Genomic DNA, 20,785 nt, shown 5'->3' on the forward strand with positions numbered 1-20,785 from the left:
TGTTCTAAGTTGTAAAAATTTTGACATGAATAAAAATATAATATTTAAATTTTGATGTGATTCATTTTAATAAAAGTGTGAAACAATAATTGAGCTTTTAACTTTTCCAGGATATGAAAGTACATTAGGATTACAGTAAAGTAATTTTATTTTTTATGATTTTTTTTTTAATATAATTTGCTATATAAACAAAAAAAGTGTTACATAAATAAGTACCACAGCTACAGATAATTTTTTATTGAAATCATTTGAGTGCAAATCTGCAGACTCACCCATATTTTTTTATATTTTGCAATCTTCATTTTTCCAGGATGCTACTCCCAGAGATCTCATTGTTTTACAATTATGGTTTTTTGCATCCTAATGATAGTACAGAATGCTCCAGAACACTATAAAAAAAAAATATGATGCAGGATGCCACTTGGAAAAACTTCACAGCTAAAAAAAAGTACCTGAGCAAAAAGTAAAAATTAGCTTGACTTTGAATTAGCTGAAAGTAAAAAATTAACTTTTAGTACATGATATACCGCCTAAACTCTCTCCTGATCTGAACCAGACCAGGTAAGGGAAAAACAGAACAGGGCCCCACACTGGCATTCATTTCCCAATATAAAGTAGATATAAAAAAGTTGTTAATGATCTTTTGGAAGCCCAATAACATGAACTTTTAGTCACAAAATATACCATATTAAAATTTTTAATAAAATAACACTTTTAAATTTCAGAAATAGATATAGAAATTAATGTAGCTTGCTTAAACCGCGTCAGGTTAAGGGGCTTTCAGTAATCAAACCGATGCAAATTTGTGGGATTTGGCTAGGATTCGTCTCCAATACGAATCTGTAGAGGAAACACAGCAACAACTTCACTGTTATGAATCAAGGAAACTGAAGCGGTGGCGGTGAAAGGTTGCTAAGTCCTGTTGCCTTGGATTTTGCCATGCAAGAAACTTGGCCGGCTTTATGCAGTCGTTTTGGGTCTGAGTAAAGTGGTAAAGCTGGTGATCCTCTGATTCTCTGATTTTTTCATTATGAGGTATTTTTCTTCGGAGACCATGTTGCCATTATCAGTAGTAATATTCCATCGGTTGACTATCAGTGCAGTCCCTGGTGAAAATCTGAAGATTGAGCCATAAAAGGATGTTATACACAGACACCTTCACAGGTTTGACACTAACCCATATTTGAAGTAACCCAAAGGAAAGTGAACGGTTGTTTGACATATTGGTACGATCTTGTATTGTTCCTTATAGATCCAAATGGACTCTCACGTGCTGTATGTGCACATGTGCACACGTCACGAGTTTTATTTAAATTCATATTAAAAGCAATTCTGGATGAAGCCTTCTCGTAAATTCTGAGAGACTTTTTTATAAATGGATAGACAGGATTATTATGTATTAGAAGCCATTTTTCATTAATTTTTCTTACTCTTACCACCTACTTACTACTGAAAAAAGTAAGTTTTCTTGTTTAATAAACTGTATAATTTTAACTTTTTAAAAATACTGCAATACATCAAGTGCTAAACATATAAATTATGTCTCAACATTGTTGAAACTAACTATCAAACCTACATTTATTTCAATTTTCCTATAACATGCAGAACCTTCAAACATTATACCTTTTCCCTGTAAAAATTTCACCATCAAATTCTTACCCTTAACCACTGTTTGGTAACTTGTGGTGAAATTTACAAAAGCAAAGGGGGTGAGTTGAGATAATTAATCTTATATTAATTTTGAAGTTCAATTTATTAAGAAAAATTAATTTTTACAGACTTGTGTCTCAATTCATTGGATAAATGATCAATATCTTTTAAACCAAAGCCTTTAAAACCAAAGTGTTCACCTTGGCAGGTGAACCTCACACAACCAGTATGTAAGGGCTACTGGGTGTTTGGTTGAGGAAAACTTTCCCACTTCCAATGTAAAGCCAAAGCCTACCCCAACACCAAAAATTCATGTCAGCATGTTTTGAATGGTTTACTTATCTTTTTGGATTGTTTATTTTTCAAAAAATACTACTTCCTTACAAGTAAATAATATGAATGGGGGATGCGCATTATGAAAATAAACTTTTCCTTTCATTTCCCGTTTAGCCTCAGTTTATTACTGTTCGAGTATACACCTTCAGAGGATGAATTATGATATGTATGAGTGTAAATGAAGTGTAGTCTTGTGCAATCTGTTATACCATTCCTGAGATGTGTGGTTAATTGAAGACACCCAACCACTAAAGAACACCAGTATCTACGAAATAGTACTTAATTCCATATAAAAGTAACTGCCTTTACTAGGAATTGAACGCTGGAACTCTCTACTTCCAAATCAGCTGATTTGGGAAGACGGGTTCACCACTAGACCAACTGGTTGGGTTATGAAGATTTAACTAAATTAATTTATGAGAAACCGCACAAGAAAAATAATGAGAATGGTGATTGGGAAAATTAATGTACCTTTATTCAATTTGTTTCCAATCGATGTTTAAAACTAGAACGGAGATAAGAACATTTTTCGTATACAGAAACTGAAATTCTAAGAAAAAGTGTAATCGAATGTAAATGCAATTTAAACCGTTCATTTAACTGGAAATTACAACCGTAATAGCACTGATGTAATTACATTGATCACATTTTCAAATAAATTACAATTTTGTTAAATATCATTGAGCCCTATAAACATAATTCTGTAAAATAAAAAAAAGTAGAACATTTACTTTATAGACCCACCTAATCATACGCGTTAAGAAATTATACAACAAACCAGTATGTCAACATTGAGATACGATGACGTAGTCAAAGTAATTTTTTCAAACTACGAAATATCGTCGTTGTGAGCACGCAATCGTTGTAAACACGCTGTTGTATTAGTATGATGGATTTTGTGTGAATGATGGATGGATTGGAATGGTCATTATGAATTTTCTTTTACTGAAAGTTTAAAAAAAATATTCACACTTGAATAAGAAAAATTATTGATGTTTTGTGAAAATTGACTAATTTTATAATCTAATAACCGTCAGATATTTTACTATTGGGAAAAATTTTCATTAGCCATTCTTTCGAAATTAAGGAATTTTAAAGAAATTGTTTTAACTTTATTGTGTAATATTTCAATTAATTGATAAATCTGCAAAAAAAAACCCTTTTGCATTTTAAGGAGATACCAATTTTTGAAGTACGCTTACTAATCTGACCGCATAATATTATGTACATAGAGGCGTTTGTTACATAAAATCCTTTGTTACTTAAGTAAAAAAAAACTTGTCCCGAAATCAAACAATGGAATCTTTAATTAGAATACGCAGTTTAATTTTTTTTAAAGTTATGAAGTATAAATAAATATAATTTAGTTGTAGGGAAAGTTAATAAGAATGTTTCCAAAAAATACTCTGTTGAAATTCTATGAATAATTTGAATTATACTCAATTACAGCTAAAAGAAATTACTAAATAATGTAAATAATGTTTGATATCATATATAATCTTCTGGTATTTAAATATGCTATAATTTGGTACTTGGATCAGAAAATCATAATAAAATAAACAGCCCAAGAGTTTTGGAAAAGCCAGTCTCATCTAAAAATCGCCACACTGAAATGTGCATTGATACAATAGGTGGATAGGATACTTAAGCAAATTATAGTAGTGCTATCATTTTAATTATTTTGATAGAAATAACTTAAAAGTTTTAACTTATGATTTGTACTGCAAGATTTTCAGAATTGTTTGGTTTTCAATAAAAATGGGCTTAAAAGATGTCATTTAGTGTTTTTATTGATGACTGCAATTGAAATTTCGAATCCAGTTGTTTTAGATTTTACAACAGTTTTCTACTGAGCCCATTTTTTTCAATTTTTCATGTTAATTCTGCAAATAAAAAAATTTCTATTTATGTCCTTAAGAGTTAATATTTCAACAGAAATTTATTATTTAGTACGAATTAATAGAAATCTGGGTAAAATTTTTCTCCCCAGCCGTAACTTATAAGCGTTTCCACCAGATTTATGTTTATATGAACTCACATTTTGATAAATACCATAAATATATTCGAAATAGGAATTTGTAATGTAATACCGAATATTATAATAAATAATACTGAATAAAATAAATGGTACATAGGAATACCATATAAAGTTTTACAAAAAATTCCTGAAATACATGGGTGTATATAAATTACGTAGTGCTTATTTTTCGAGATTTATCTTTTTACAGAAATATATTAACAAAGTATACATTTTTTATGTTTTTTAAAATAAAGTAGCAAAGAACAGGCTTCAATTTGATAATGTAATTTGATATTTACAGAAGGGCAACTCAAATTCGGATGTTTTCTTTCGGCTAGCCAAATTATAATATTATAAAGAAAATTAAATATAGAAAAAAAAAGAAAAACGTTATAAAAAATTAATTAGCTTTTAAGTCTCCACAATAACTGTAGTAAATATGAACTGAAATGTAGATAATTTCTGATCACAACAGTGATGTAGATCACTTTAAACAAGTAGGCGTCGCTCGCTCGTTGTCTTGTCTTATGCTAAATAAGATTTGATATCCATTAATACTTTGTAGAAATTTTTAACCTTTTTCGCACCATTTAGTTAATATAATTTGTTCATCCAGTAGTAAAATTGAGCGGCGGTGACTATTGAAAATAGTATTTAACAATAATAATTTTTCCTAATATAATTTTTTTTAAATTTACATTTATGGGTATTTTATTTTTCTATAAATAAAATTCAGTAAATGACTTTGTAAATAAATAGCTGAGAAAATGGTATAAACTCTTTTTTATTGTTTTTACTAATTTTTATAACCATGATGTTTGGTGAAATTTAACTAATTATTAAATTTACTATGTATAGACGTACTGTAAGTTTATTTTAGTCACTTTATTATTTGTTCAAGGTCAGTAAATTCAAATTATAATGTTTCTAAAAGGATATACATGTGAACTTATTTTAATGAGATTAGATAAATAAATTCGAGTTTCGTACTAATTAAGATTTACATTATTTTATTTTACTGATGTATAAAGAATTAACAAAAATATCTTTTACATATATTATTTTATATGATGAAATAAAAATAATAAATTATACTGTATCAGAGGATCATTGATTTGTCTCCTGTTTTCAGGTATTTATTTATTTTAATGGTCAGTATATCTTACTTAATTCTGTATTAGTAGGATCTTGTAACTACTCGCATGAGTTCATTAGAAGTTCAAATCATAAGACATTGATATTAATTTTAATGATGGAAAAATATATATTTTTTAAAGAAATTGTTTAAAAATTTCATAGAATATTCTAATTACGTAATTGTTGGAAAAACACAATAACAAATATCTTGGAACGCTTGTGCAATAGTGGTTTAGTCAATTACTGTTTTCAATGCTAGTATAATTGCTGGCTGGCAAATAGGACAGCTTACTCATTCTCAATTCTCATTATATTTTTCTTTTGGGACGTAAATACCCATCACTATAAGATGTAATATTTCTTTTACCAATGGCCCAAAAAAAATATTTTATCTATTATTGTTACACGTAAACAAGTTTTTTTTTTTTACATACAGAAATAAATCGTTTACCTTGAATAAAATTTTTATTTATATCTATTTTATATTTTAAATTAAAAGTACCATTAAAGAAGTCTTGATTCAGATCGTTTGACATTAACCTTCAATATTATTGCCATTCTGTAGTATTTAATATTAAATTACAACTTGTAGTAGCAGTAAGGCTACAGTGTTTTTGTTATAAAGTTTGTTTACCTTGTATTTCATACAGTCGTTTGTTGAATACTAAAGTTAACTAAAGTGTTAAGTGAAGCATCAAAAACTATTTTTTTTTTAATCAGTTATTGAATTGATATTTTTTATATGAAGATTGATCTGACATGATTAAATGGTAAGTTAATTCTTTACTGATTATTTATTTACTAAAAACCAGTTATTTACTAAAAACCAGGAAATTGAATCAAATACTGGAAAAAATGTAATTTTTAAACTAATGATTTATTAATAAAAAGGTTTCTTTTTCGATTTTTGTAATATTGTTCATCAAATTGTTTTTATTTAATGTAATGTACTCTTGAAACATCAGTATATAAATAAATTAATTAGTAACTAAAATATTAATGAAACTAATTAGGCATCAATGATCATATTTATCTTACTTAGTTTTATAATAGTACTATAAAATTATGCTTGTTATAATCAATAATGTTTATTATTATTAGTTGAACTTTTTCCCTTTTAATTTACTGATTGAACAAAGTTGCAGAAGTTCTGTGGTAAGTTTGTAATTCTAGTAGAATTTTTTCTATAGCTTTAATCTGGAATGTAATTTTTTTATACTGCCTCCACTGTTCAGTTTCAAACTGTAGAAGACTTAAACGTTTAGTTATGTTAAAAAAAAATACTTTCACCGTTAGATTAATAAGTTGAAGATAAATAACCAAAGCGTTTTAAAAATAAAATTAATTTTTGACAAACAGTGAAATTTTTTCATAATTTATATGTAATATCATTTTAACAGATTCCATGGTTTTCTGAATGAGTAAGTATATAACGAGCATTATAATCTTTTACGGATTTAGTTGTAGAATATTGATGAGAGGGGTTACTTTTTAAAAAAAAATACGATAAATTAATATATGTTTAGAATCCAATTGACATTTATTTTTTAAATTGCTGTTGTCTATAGAAGAAGTTTTTTCATAGTGTACTGAATATTAAAATTTAACCTAATATGCTAAAAAATTGTTTATATTAATTTTTTTTTTTGTTATTTTGTAATTAGTTTTGATAAATATTTTACTTATTAAAATCGTAGTGTATATAGTATATAACATAGTATTTTTTTAATATATTAATCATATTATCATAAAGTTTTCTACTTCATGTAATGCTTTATTACAGAAGAAAATTTTTCAATACTTTTGAAATGTTACTCTCTTAAGGAAGATCCAAAAAGGGATTTTTTGTTGTATTAAAACGTGTGCACACACACACACACACACACATTCACACACAGAGGCCGTTATTTCTAAAAAAATTATAACTATGATTTTTTAAAATGGTTTCTGTAAAAAGTATTACAAAGATTAATTTTTACTAAAATTTGGAACAATTTGTCAAATGTATTATAAGTTATTTTGTACAGTTATCTGTTCAGTAATATTATTCTGATTTAGTATACCGCTTATGAAAAAACAAGAACAGTTTTTATTACCAAATATAAGTAAATAAAAATGAAGTTTTTGCTTGCCACTATATTTTTTTGTTTGGTACTTTCAATATTGCACTTATATTGGTCTGGATGATTAATGTTATAAAATAAAAATAAAATACCATTATTTAAATTTTGCATCTCTTCAGTTTCTTCAATTTAGTACCTAACATAGTCACCGTTTATTGTATTAAACTCTTTTTTACTATTTACCAGTGCATGCTTTGTGATCCTGTTTTTTGTGAACAAAACTAAGCCATTTTCATTTCCTAGTACGAAGTAAAGGAAGTATTGCGATCACTAAAAATGTTGGTTTATTTATTTAAATTCTGATTTAAAATTTTGGCAGATTTCAACAGAAATAATCATTCTGACTATCCCTGAATCCATTTTGACTAGTTTCGGCGTGACGTCTGTACGTACTTACGTATGTACACGTATCTCGCATAACTCAAAAACGATTAGCCGTAAAATGTTGAAATTTTGGATTTAGGACTACTGTAACATTTAGTTGTGCACCTTCTCTTTTTAGGTGCAGTCGACTGAACCAAAAGTAACCAAAAAAGCCCAAAATATCCAAAAAAAAAATTGATTTTGGACTTTTTCTTAACTTCAGTAATAAGCCCTCATTGAGAGCTTTTCAACGAAATATCATAAGTGGAAGTTATTTTCATTGGTTCCAGATTATAGCCAAAAGTTTAATTAATGAAATATTTGTTTCTTAAATTATTATCTATTAATCTGATTGTAAAAAAAAATTACGATAAATAATAATTCAATAAAAAAAATTTAAAAAATCAGAAATTATTGGTGAAATAACATTTTATGTACTTTTAAAAATCTGTATATGTAATTTAACAGGCGTTCAAGGAAGTCATGTGGTGTCCACACCAGATTTTTTAAAATGTTGCCAAGATATATTTTTGTTTTGTTTTGTGTTTGTATACAACAACATATTTGTTTTACATGTAGGTGTTTGTTCATTAACAATCAGCATTTTATTAAGTTGAGCTGTACAATGTCATTATGAGCTTTTATGGTTGCATGTAGTTTATGATGTAAAGGGCATGAAAAGGCTACAACCCAAGGTTCCTTACCACTTAAAGACAATCACAATTCACAACTGCATTGTCTGCAATTTGAGTGAGAAAAAGACTGTCTTTTTTTATACATAAATTTAAAAAAAATTTCTGATTTTTTTTAACGTTCTAAATATAATAAACGTTCTAAATATTATAATTTACTAAGCATAATTTCATTATGCTAATCTTAAGTAATTTTTTTATTTTTATTTCTGATATAAATGTACAAGCATGTATAACTTACTAGATTGAGTAATTTAATTTAGTATTATTGTATCCAAAATTTGCTTAAAATATCAGCACTATTTTCTGTATATTTATTATTTCTTTATATTTACAGAATAAACAACAAACAAGATGCTTGTTTTTCTATTCTTAATAACTATCTTCACAAAATCTGATTCTAAGGAAATGTCAAATAACTTCAACAAAAATCCTCCACATATCATTTTAATACTGGCTGATGATCTGGTAAGTTACATTCATGTGAATATTTTTAAAATATATATATATCTATATCAATACATTTGGAAACAAAAGGTTTTGATGAATATTTTCACTTATTAAATAAATACCAGGTAGAAATTTTATACTACTAATATAAATTTTATAAAGCAATTAATAAGCTTAAATGGACAGATTTCTCCTAAAATCCAAAAGAATACATTTTAACCATCATAAATTATGTCATAAATGTAAACAATTTCTTAAATCAAATGCTGATATCTATACAACATGCTTATATAATGTGTGAGCAGATTATAAGTCTAATAAGTCGACATTACAATGCTGATCTTCACGATAGAAGTTCTGGGTTTAAAGTTTGATCAGGCTTATTTTTTCATAGGATAAAAAATTCATACCTCATCAGAAGATAAAAAATCATTAAAGTATAACCAAGATTGTGTAATCTGCTGTTGCAAGCATAAATAAATAATAATTGTATTACAATCAATTACTGTTGTAATTGATTAATTAATTGTTGAGTTTTATTGTTGAACAGTTACTGTCGTCATACAGACATCAAGACTTTATCCTCCCCCTATTTTATTTTGATTACCAATAAACCTAAGCACCAAATAGTTTTTAACATTAAAATACATTATAAAATACATTAATTTATTAAGCTTACTGTATTGTTTTTTATCTTTATTCAGTTAAATATTAACAAATTAAGAAATTATAAAATAAAATTTATAAAACAATAGATTAATAAGAAATTCAGTAATTGTTAATGTCAGGAATAACAGTGTATGCTTGTTATTATATACAGAATGTCCCACAAAGAAACGGAGAAATTTTTAGGACATATTCTGCTGGTGAAAGTAATGAAAAAAGTTCATATAAACGTAGCAAAATATACGGCTAGCAAAATATTTCGCTCGGATTTCAGCACTTCTAATAAAATGAAGCCCTACTGTAATTTTTAGGACTGTTTCTTATGTAATTTGAGCTGGGAAATAGGATAAAACAGATCACAGGATCGTAATTCCAGTAGTTTTTTAAATATCCGACGTAAAATACAAAATTCGGTGTCGGAAAACAAGTTTTTTTTAGATTTGTAGTATAATAGTTTTGTTAAATGACTAATAAATGAGGAAGATTTAGTAACAGAACTTGTAGAGAATTTAATTCTGAGAAAATTTATGTAAATACTGCCAATAAAACGTAAATAAAACCTTTTAAAAATCGATTTTTATTGAAGCAAAATAGATAAAAAATAGACAGAACATTCTGGAAGGCGGATTCCAAATACGAAAACGTTTTCTTCGGTGTATCAGCATTTACGAACGAAAAGGTAATTTCCAATGGGATCGTTTTTTGTTGAACACCAAATAAATCATCGTTGTGTGATTCAGCATATTCAGCGTAATCCAGGCACTAGTAGAAGGCAAATTTCATGTCGCACTGGTTTGTCAAAAAACAAAATGCCCTACATAATAAAAATCTTTATCCTTTCCGCCTGCAGAAGGTTCAAAATTTGCGGCCCACACATTACTCCTAGCGGACTTCTGTCATTGGCTTTTAGACAGCGCTGATAAGATAAATTCAATTTTATTTATTTACTGATGAAGCCACTTTTACGAGAAACGGAATCTTCAATTCTAAAAAAAACACTTATGGGGTGAAATCAATTCACATGGTACTGTGAAAAGTGGTTTTCAACATAGATTTCACATTAATGTTTGGTGGGGCATTATTTATGACAAAATTCTGGGACCATTTGTTTTCAATGAAAACCTTACGGAAGATGATACGTGCATTTCTTGAAAATAATTTGTCGGTTCTTTTGGAGGATGTACCTTTATAAACTAGACTGCAAATGATTTTCCAGCATGATGGTACAATGTCACATTTTTTTTTTTTAGTAGCTAGAAATCAAATGAATGCTAATTTCTTAAACTGAATTAGACGTGATCGTGGTAGTCCAATCGATTGGCCACTACGATCACCTGACTTTACGCCACTAGATTACTTCATTTGGGGCCATATGAAAACGATAGTATACCAACTAAAAGTTAATACTAAAAAAGAGTTACTCATTAAAATACGAAATGCTATTGGATTTATACGAAACGATACCGAAGATAATAACGATCCTGAGATGATACGAAAAAGCCACCGGAAATATTTTACGTCGGGCAGAGTGCCGCGTACATTATGAAGAAGGAATTTCGAACAATTAATGTAATCGAGATTTGTTATTCTATTATCATTTCTCATTTCATGTATTAATTTTTTTGTTTTGATATTAAGAATAATGTTTAAGAGGTACAGAATAATACTACTACGACAAACCTAAAAAACTTGTTTTTGACACCGAAATAGGTGTTTTACGTCGGTAGTTAATTTGGGTCCCAAAAATTACAGTAGGACTTCTTTTTATTTAGCTGAAATCCGGGCGAAATCTTTCGTTAGCCGTAATTCGAAAACAAAGCGTTTCTAGACCTATGTTTATATGAATGTTTTTCATTTCACCAGTAGAGCAGGTCCTGAAAGTTTCTCCCTTTCTTGGTAGGGCACTGTAAGTAAGTACAGAATGTCTAGGGAGGATTCTGCTAAACTTCATAGGCATATTTCTCTCATTAAAATAACGAGAAAAATTAATTTAAAAACATGGGTTCGAAAACACGTCGTTAGCAAGTCACGGCTAGTGAAAGATTTCACCTCTACTTCTGCTCCTCTGCTGAAATGAAGCTCTACTGAAATTCTGGAAAGCTAAATTAAGGAGCGAACTTAGTGGTTTCTTATGGTTTTTTTACCTGAGAAATCTTTAAAAATTGGTCCCACAACTATATCACGATTATTTTGTAAGAAATAGTATGTAATAAACAAAATTGAGTATAGTAGTTTTTTATGTTTGGCGAAAAATAACTGCTAAATTGTAATTAAAAAAACAAAACTTATTTGTTAATAAGTGTCAATAAAAAGTAAGTAATAATGCAATTGTTACATTATTTTCCTAATAAAAAATACTATATTCTTTAATACAGAACAATACGTACCAATATGGAAAATACTGAATTCAAATTTTATATTAAAAGCCTTCTACTATTGGATAAAATTGTAAAATGGCATAAAAAACCAAATAAAATGCTTTTTTAACAGAGAGGAAATTGTTATTTTATTAAACATATTAAACATTAGTAATCAATTCTATTAAAAAAAAAAATTCTTATACTTAATTGTTCTTTTATAAATAATGACCTTTAAAAAGGTTTTCAAGTCGTACTCTTATTGTTATCTTACTCATTAAAAGTATTTTCAGAGTTTCAAGGTTAACAAGAATATTTTTACTAACAAGCTTGTTGGAGTGTTCAATCTATGTATCAAATTAATAAATACATATTTCAAGGATTCATATTTTTTTTCTTCTTCCATATTTAATTTCATTATACCACAAGTTTGTTATAAAACATTTTTTTTAAAATTTGTTTATAAAGTAGACTCTGCTGAATTAAAAACAAATACAGGTTTAATGTTACTGATACGAATATTTTATCGTACAATCAGAAGGTACAGGATAGCAATGACATTTTAATAAATAGTATAATAATATTTGTGGATTATAAATGTAATTTTTTAATATCATAGATATAAGTTGAATTTTACAAAAAATTTCAGTTGCTGAATAATTGGAAAATAATTTTTTAAGTCCTAAAACTTATTTTTAACAATTTCATATAAAATTATTAGACTTATTTTAAACAGGTAAGTTTTATTTATTTTAAATAAAACAAAAGAAATAGAACATTTTGTGTTTGCTTATTTTTGTGATGTGTGTAAAACTTGAATCGTAGGGATAATTTTATAATGTCCTATATCTAGATGTTATTTGTAGAGTTTGATTCTGTTTTTTGTACTATGATTTTAGAGTAGTTCTGTATTTATTGATGAAGCCCACTGTTTCAGAACTGTCTCTCTATCATTAAAAACATCACCAATTATAACACCACTAATGATTGTAAAAACATTGCATAATTCTAAAGGCATAATTCCTTATATTTATAAAGTGTTTTATGTTCTAATGGTTTAAACAATTCATCATGCAGATCAGAAAATTAATAATTTTGGTGATAAAACAGAACAGAACTAACATAACTACCTAGTGAATGCTATTTAATTTATTCTTAAACTTTAAAAAATAATATAATCTAGATTACTCTTACTTGCTAAATACCCCACTATTATTTAAAAAGTTATCCATGAACTCTTTTTATTTTTATAAAGTTATCAATTAACTTTATTAAAAGATGATATTTTAGTGCACCACAGACAGCAATTAATGCTTTTTCTGAAAATTTCAATGTAAATTTTCCATTATTGTACTCTGAGTTATATTAATCTTACATGAGAATAAACAAATCTGATGATCATATGGCAAGATAATGGTTGTTACGTAATAAATTCAGTTCCTTTTTAACATTTATTTGTTTTAGATGTTGTATAAACAATTATCATTTATGGCATCATATGTTATTTCGTTTTACTTTAATGAGAGAAAGTTTTTAAATCTCTAAATGCATTAATTGAATTAAAAGTTGAATTTGCGACTAAATAAAAATTAAAACACTGAAGGTATCTTCTGCTAAAAGCAGACGATTTTATTGGTACAGACAAAATGCGGTTACATTGTAATGCTACTGGATTTATATTTATTATGAAATATATTATCATGGTCAGAAATAACTTACTAAATTATACCAACACACCCATAAACTATATAATATTGAGTAAATCATGATCAACAAAATCATGCCTGCTAACAACATATTCCTGTAAGTTTAACTACCACAAACTGCTTATAAAATAAATATTGACAAGATACTTATGAGTAACTGCTTGATAGAGATGTAATAGTTTTTAATTTGGTCTTGATTTATTTTTGTCACATATTTATGGTATTTTCATATATAATCTTTTAGTTTTTACATATTACTTTCACAATCAAAATCATTGTTATTTCAGATTCATATTGTCTCACAAACAGTGTAATTAACCAGAGTGTAATTAACCAAAGAAACTATCCACTTTACATATCATAGTTCTTTATGTTATTTTTAAAATTATATTTCTGAAAAAATGTAACTTATAATATGCTATGCATATCAAGGTATTATTTATGTCTTACATTTATATTAGATTTTAAAGTTACTGAATAAATTAATTTAGAAATATAAATAATTTCACATTTAAAAAGAGATTGATATTTTTTTTATGAAAGAGCAGGCATCAACAGCTATGATCATAAGTCTGGTAGAAATTGGTAACGTATGAAACGATGCCATGCCTGACAGCAATTTGAACGCAGGACATCCACATGAAATGCTGAGAAGCTACTTATTCAGCCTCAGAGTTTGGCAATAGATCGGAAAAAGAAAATTCTTTTAAAAGAATTTAATTTGTTTTTGTTTTTTTTTTATAGTACACAAACATGAATTAGCTATTCAAATACCTCATTTCTATTTTGATAAAATTTTTCTTATGTTGCCAACTAAAACATAAATATTTCTTTTTTATAATAGTTATTTAACTTAATTTCATAATTTAGGAAAAATGGACCTTATGATGAAAAACTTGCCTGAAGATTGTATAGTAAAATGTATTTTTTTTACTTTAAATGTATTACACTTAAACCTTACATAAGGTTGCAGGTTGCACTATAATTTTACTCGTTAGTTTCATTCATAATTAACATACTATTGTGTTTGTTTTTAGTAGGTTTCTGAGTAATTTAAACATTATTAAATTTATTTATTTTATTAAATTTTGTTATAGATGATTAATTTACAAGTTCAAAGTTGTGCTTAGAATATGATGGAAATCTTTATTACATGAATTCTTAATTATGTTTTATTTTGAGTAGTTACATACTTACAAGTATTTTTTATCTTAAATGTACAGATATGTAAGTTGTTTATGAAAGGTTTTTTTTTATTTATTGTTGTTTTGTGTTCTGTAGAGATGAATGTTTTTGTAGTATGTAATATTGTGGGAGAAAGTGGATCTGCTTGTTCCTGTATTATTGTAATATTCTACACGTTAATATGCACATATCTCTCTCTGTGTGTGTGTGTGTGTGTGTGTGTGTGTGTGTCCATGCACGTGTTCAAGAGAGAATGCAGATGTGGTTTTTCAATGATGGCACACCTGCTCACTACCATTATGATGTGATGAATCATTTAAATTATACGTTTAGTAAGGTATGCAAGTGGAATAGCTTCCAAGATTTCCATCAGATTTGTTTGTAAAAAATTGCAAGTATTACTGTCCATTGAGCCTTCACAGTAAGTAAAAAGGACATTGTGATTAATACCAAGAAGACCACATTACACATTTAATGAAAAAGTGCATTGGAAATGAGTGTTTCAATAATTTACAATGTCATTTCTTGTAAAATAAGATTCATCAGTAATTAGAATATTACTTAGGAAGTCAGGATGATGTTCACATATTCCAATTAACCATTGACAGAATTTCATCCTTTTATCAAAATCAGGTGGTAATAACTTTTGTACACATGTTGTATGGAATGGGTATAATTGTTGCTCCCGTAATGTTCACCACATACTTGATTGCAAAACATGAAAGCAATATTTATATTTATACCTTATTTGCACCTTAGGTTTATATTTATACCTTCTGATGCTTGAGAGTTACTTGTACCGCATTAAATATTGCTTTTTCAGCATTGGCATTTCTCACAAAACATTCATGATCATTCATGATCAGCATTGAATCATAATGGTTTAAGCATATCTGTTTCTTTGCCTCAAATATTTTACGATCTGGCACTCTTCTGGATAATCTGGATAATTTTCCTGGTATTCATGCACAATCCATTTTTTGTTATTAAATGTTGTATATAAAATATCAGTCAACTCTCCAAATGAAAACAAATTTTTGCGGTATCACCCATTCTGAATGACTGACCAAACAATAATAGCACAATCACTGCTAATTATAATTACCAAATTTATCTCTAGATTGGTACCCTAAGAATTTTAGTATGGTTTAATTTCACAGAGTGAGCAGAAAACAGGACTAAATGTTTTACAAGTTGAAACTCACTAACGAACCGTTTTCTGACCTATTTTAACTAACTTTTTTTCTTATTATTGGCTATAGAATCATCACCCAAGAGATTGCTGTGCAATTTGGAATGGCCTTTATATGCAATGATTCTGTAATTTTTTTGGTCCGATCCTTGTTTTATCATTTTAATTTTAAATTGTGTTACTCTTTGCATGTTATTTTTTAGTATTTTTTTCCATGACTGATATGTTACTTGGCTCTAAGCTTTGTTCTTAATTTTTATTTGAGAAAAAATAAATTTAAAAAATTTAATTTAATATGTACATCCCCAAAAAGGTGGACAGTCATCTCCATCTGTACTCACACCAAGAAATTTTACAGAGTTCACAATATTATTTATAAGAATGATATGATATTATAGTCGATAATATTGTTTCGCTTATTTTTTAATTCATTAAACGCAACAATTTTTTTTTAGTTTACAGTTAAGTTAAATTAATCCAATTAAAGAAGCTTCATAAACTTGAAAAAAATTGGCCTGTAATAACAAACAAGATGCAAATTCAAAATTTATTTGTACATTTTTTCAATAATAATTTTTAATGAGATTACATCCAGACAAGTAAGAAAATTTATCTTTATTCTTACACCCAGAGTAAAAATAATCCTGTACGCATTCTTAAAAAACCTTTTCAGTTATAAATTTAATTATTTAAGTATTGTAAATTTTAATAGAACAAATTAAAGCTCAGTAGTATTAAAATAATAAAATATATATCATCAAATAAAAAATTTAATTTTTTTTTTTAATTTAAGTTTTTTAAGATAAGTTTTATCTGTAGAATATTACTTAAATATTTTTCCTCACATATTTTTAAGAAGACTGTAGTTGAGGACTAAGTTTGAAGAATGGTTTAAAAATAGTGATTTAATTAAGAGAAACCAGCTAAGCTTTAGTACAGTTGGTTTTTGGTAGATTAGCAATAATCTAAGCTTTATTGCTACATTAGATATAGTTTAGTGCCATTGGTGATTTGTGAGCTATTAACAATTCTAATCCCTTTGGTAAATCAATAATAAAAATGTGAAAAAGAATGGATTGGAAGCTAAAACGGTACCTTGGAGTTTACTCACAATTTCAGATGTTCTTTTAAGTAATACAAAATTATCAATCCTCTTCCAAAATAAAATTTAACTTTAAGTGAAAAATGGAATTATGTGGATGCTTTGGTATATCAGGAACTGTACACAATTTAAAGGAAAATATCACATCTTAGCCATTATAGATTTCTTAAGATGAATTCAGAACATCAAAATATGTGTAAGCACCACATTACATTACATCTTTTTGTTGGGATCATTTAATTGATGTTTGGTAATTAGTATATTAGTTCATGTTAAAAAAAAAATAAAAAAATATATATATATATGTGTATGTGTTTTGTTAATAATCTCATGTATTTATTACAGTAATATATGTCTAGGGATGGAATGATGTAGGATACCATGGTTCTAATGAGATTCCAACTCCAAATATTGATGCACTCACATACAGTGGTATTATACTTAAAAACCATTATACTGAAGCATTATGTACTCCATCAAGAGCTTCTCTGATGACTGGAAAATATCCAATACACACTGGTATTTGATGTTGTGACTAATTGTTATCAATATTAATGTTTTTTTTTTTTATTTTTTTTTTTTATTGGAATATTATAGGTTTATGAGGAATTCAACTACAATTCTAATATACTAATTCTTTAGAATTACAATACATCTTAAAATATTGTTTCATCCTGAATAGTATTTAATATGAAATATTACTTCTTTTAAGTTATTTACACAAACATCTATAGTATATTTTTAGTTAAACTTAGTAAATAATGCTGTTCCATTATTTTGTAATAGCGTAATTATTTATTGAAAGATTCCTTGAATTGTCTGAATGAATCATTTATGGCTCCATTTGGTGGTATACTTTACTATATCAAGACTACAGGCTTTGTACTATCTAAAGGGTGAAAGTACTCTCTATGAAAAAAAAAGTATATTAGTATTTTCTTTTCCTTCAGAGTACCTTTCAACTGGCCAATTAGGAAGAACAAATTAGTAGGGTAGATTTAAATTTTGATTAACATATTGATTTTTGTAAGTAATGCTATAGAAAGTTTCATCCCCAAAATCCTTATCAATTATTTCTCATAAATTCAACCAGGAAAAAATTGGTAAAACTAAAGAATTTATAGGATTCAAGCAATATACAATTCTATTTCAGTCAGGATGTGGTGTATTGCCACATCCTGAGAGCCTTTCTCCAGCCTGTTGGAACCTGAGGCATGACTCCCAAAAAAAAGAAATTTATGAGGATTATGATTTCCATTTGCTTATTTGTATACTGGTTCTAATGTTAAACATTATGAGCACAGTTTTTTTTTATAGTTATTCATGAACTGCCTGATATATTCCAATTTTCCTCTTCCTTGGTGGTTCCTTCCCTCAATCAATCAATAATGATCTTCATGATACCCTCTTGTCTAAGCTGATATTTAATATATATCTTCTTCACGTAAGATTCTTCAATAAGGATCTATTTTCATTTCTCCATTTGAGGATCTCCTCATTAGCTACTTTGTCTGATCTTATTTTTAACAATTGCCTGAAGCAACTCATTTCAAACGCTAAGTTCTTTCTTTTGGGAGTTCCAACCATACAACTTTCACTCCTGTACAGTGCTATGCTCCAAATGTATGTTTTGAGTTACTGCTTCTGCACTTTCACACTGATGGAATTGGTACACAATAGATCCTTCTTTTCGTTAAATTCTATTTTTGCCAGATTTATTCATGTTTTTATGTCTCATTTGCTTCCACCATCTTACACTGCCTAGATATTTAAATTCCCTGACCTGTTCTAAGGTTTCATTCTCTAGCTGCACTAATGTCTTTGTATCCTCTTATTCACAAACCATTTTTGCTTTATTAATTCTTAGATTACGTTTGTTGGTGAAAATCTCATCCATTTTAATAATAGACTTGTTCATATTTTCTTCATTATCTCTGATGGTGGGTGTATTGTCTGCAAATCTTAACATATTTATTTTTATCGCTTGGTTCTTGAAATTTGGATGTTGTCCCTTGAAATTCCCACCTTAATTTCTTCTCTTACTTCATCTATTATGTCTTGAATGTAAATGTTAAAGAGGACTGGCGACAAGTTGCATCCCTCTCTTATTCCCTTTCATGTTGAGGCTTCCTCCTCATTCTCCTCCATCCTAATGACTGCCATCTCATCCTTATACAAGCTTCAAATGATTCTTCTATCCTTCCAATTCAACATAACAAATATTTTGTTTCAAATATTTGCTACGCTGAAAGTTTCCAATAATAAAAGTATTCATCTAAAAAGGCATAAAAGCATTTAAAAATATTTCTCTTCTTAAATGCTTTAAAAACAAGATTTCTTTTTACTTTCTGTTCTTAAACTCGTTCTTGAGTTAGAAATGTCCTGTTTTCTAAACATTCCTTTTGAATAATGTGAGTATCATTAGTATCATATCACAGTTAAAACAAAACTAATAAGTTATCAGGCAAGAAAACATTAAATTTAATAGATATTTAATCTAAATATCAATCCACACAATTAATCTAATTATTTAAATAAATATGCCATATTTGTAATTAGTATTTATTATTTTTAGGTATGCAGCATGGGGTTATTTTAGAGCCTGAACCATGGGGATTGCCGTTATCAGAAAAAATACTACCACAACATCTAGAACCATTGGGTTATGAAAGCCATATTGTTGGTAAATGGCACCTTGGATTTTACAAAAAAGAATACACTCCAGTGCATAGAGGTTTCAAATCTCATTATGGTTTCTGGAATGGTTATCAAGATTACTACAACCATACAGTTCAAGCTTCGGTAATCAATGTTCATAATAATAATATTATATTTTTATCAGTTTACATTATACAGGCAAAAATTATTTTTGAATTTACTTGTTTTTAACACTGTAAAATTAACTCCTCCTAGTTATATGAAAAATATGTTTTTTTTATTTCTAAAAAATATTTTAATATTTCATTGTAAGCACAGTATATATAATAATCCCTTGTTATTCTTAATGTACCTTTCTCAGTAATGGTATATGGGGTCATCATCTGGAGCTGTTGAAGAATAAAATACAAGTAGTTGATATATTTACACTTTTTTTTCTGATTACAGGAAAAATTAATGACTTCACTTCATTAGTTATGCCTTTAATTTTTTCATTAGTGCATATTGAATTGTTTCGTTTCATATATATATATATATATATATTATAGATTGTTAAATGCCAGAAGGAAGAACTGAAAGAGCGATTAAGAAGAATTAGTATTGGAGAATTTTAAAATGAAAGATAAGAATGGTGCAAAAAATATAAAGTAAACATAATTTGACTAATTAGATTAATTTGCTAACCAAATTTTTTAATTACATAAATAAAGTTGAATGTTTGGAAAGGCAAATTTGTGAGTTAGATCCACCAAAGGAAACTTGTAAGAAAAAAGAGTTAAATGTCAATGATCCCTTATAAAGAATTCTTTAAAGTTAAATAGTTAAGATATGTAAAAATTTTCTTTGAACAAAAAACAGTTTTGAACTGTTTACCATCTTCTTTTTCACTTAAATCTAAATATATTTTTTTCTTATTACTGCCTCCCTGTCAAATAGGATCTGTTTTCTGGAAACAGGGTATAAATAAGGGGAAGATTACTAATAGAGGAAAGACCATTAATATGAAAGTTATCTGTGAAGAGAAATAAGGCAAATAAGTAATCATGGACAAATAGCCGCAGTTTCTAAGGTGAAATGGAGTACTGTCTAGGGTTGGGGAAGTATACCTAAAAGGTTGCAAAACTGATAAAGATATTATGTCACAGGCA

The 20,785-nt window shown here is 27.5% G+C and overlaps 1 protein-coding gene across 3 annotated transcripts in view; it reads left to right on the forward strand.

The window, feature by feature from the left end:
• The first annotated feature begins 5,119 nt into the window (after positions 1 to 5,119).
• LOC142319286 (arylsulfatase B-like) overlaps positions 5,120 to 20,785 on the forward strand; it is a 35,062-nt gene continuing 19,396 nt past the window's right edge. The window contains exons 1-4 of one of the 3 annotated variants that reach the window (XM_075356391.1): positions 5,120 to 5,138; positions 8,659 to 8,789; positions 17,339 to 17,498; positions 19,555 to 19,781. In XM_075356391.1, the coding sequence (XP_075212506.1) occupies positions 8,676 to 8,789; positions 17,339 to 17,498; positions 19,555 to 19,781 (501 nt within the window). In that variant the 5' untranslated portion in view covers positions 5,120 to 5,138; positions 8,659 to 8,675. Of the gene's footprint in view, positions 5,139 to 5,386; positions 5,914 to 8,658; positions 8,790 to 17,324; positions 17,499 to 19,554; positions 19,782 to 20,785 lie in introns of those variants that run through there. The other 2 variants (XM_075356392.1, XM_075356390.1) reach the window with 2 other exon arrangements.

The sequence above is a fragment of the Lycorma delicatula genome, chromosome 2 (genome assembly GCF_047948215.1).
Source record: "Lycorma delicatula isolate Av1 chromosome 2, ASM4794821v1, whole genome shotgun sequence".
Taxonomy (NCBI): Eukaryota; Metazoa; Arthropoda; class Insecta; order Hemiptera; family Fulgoridae; genus Lycorma; species Lycorma delicatula.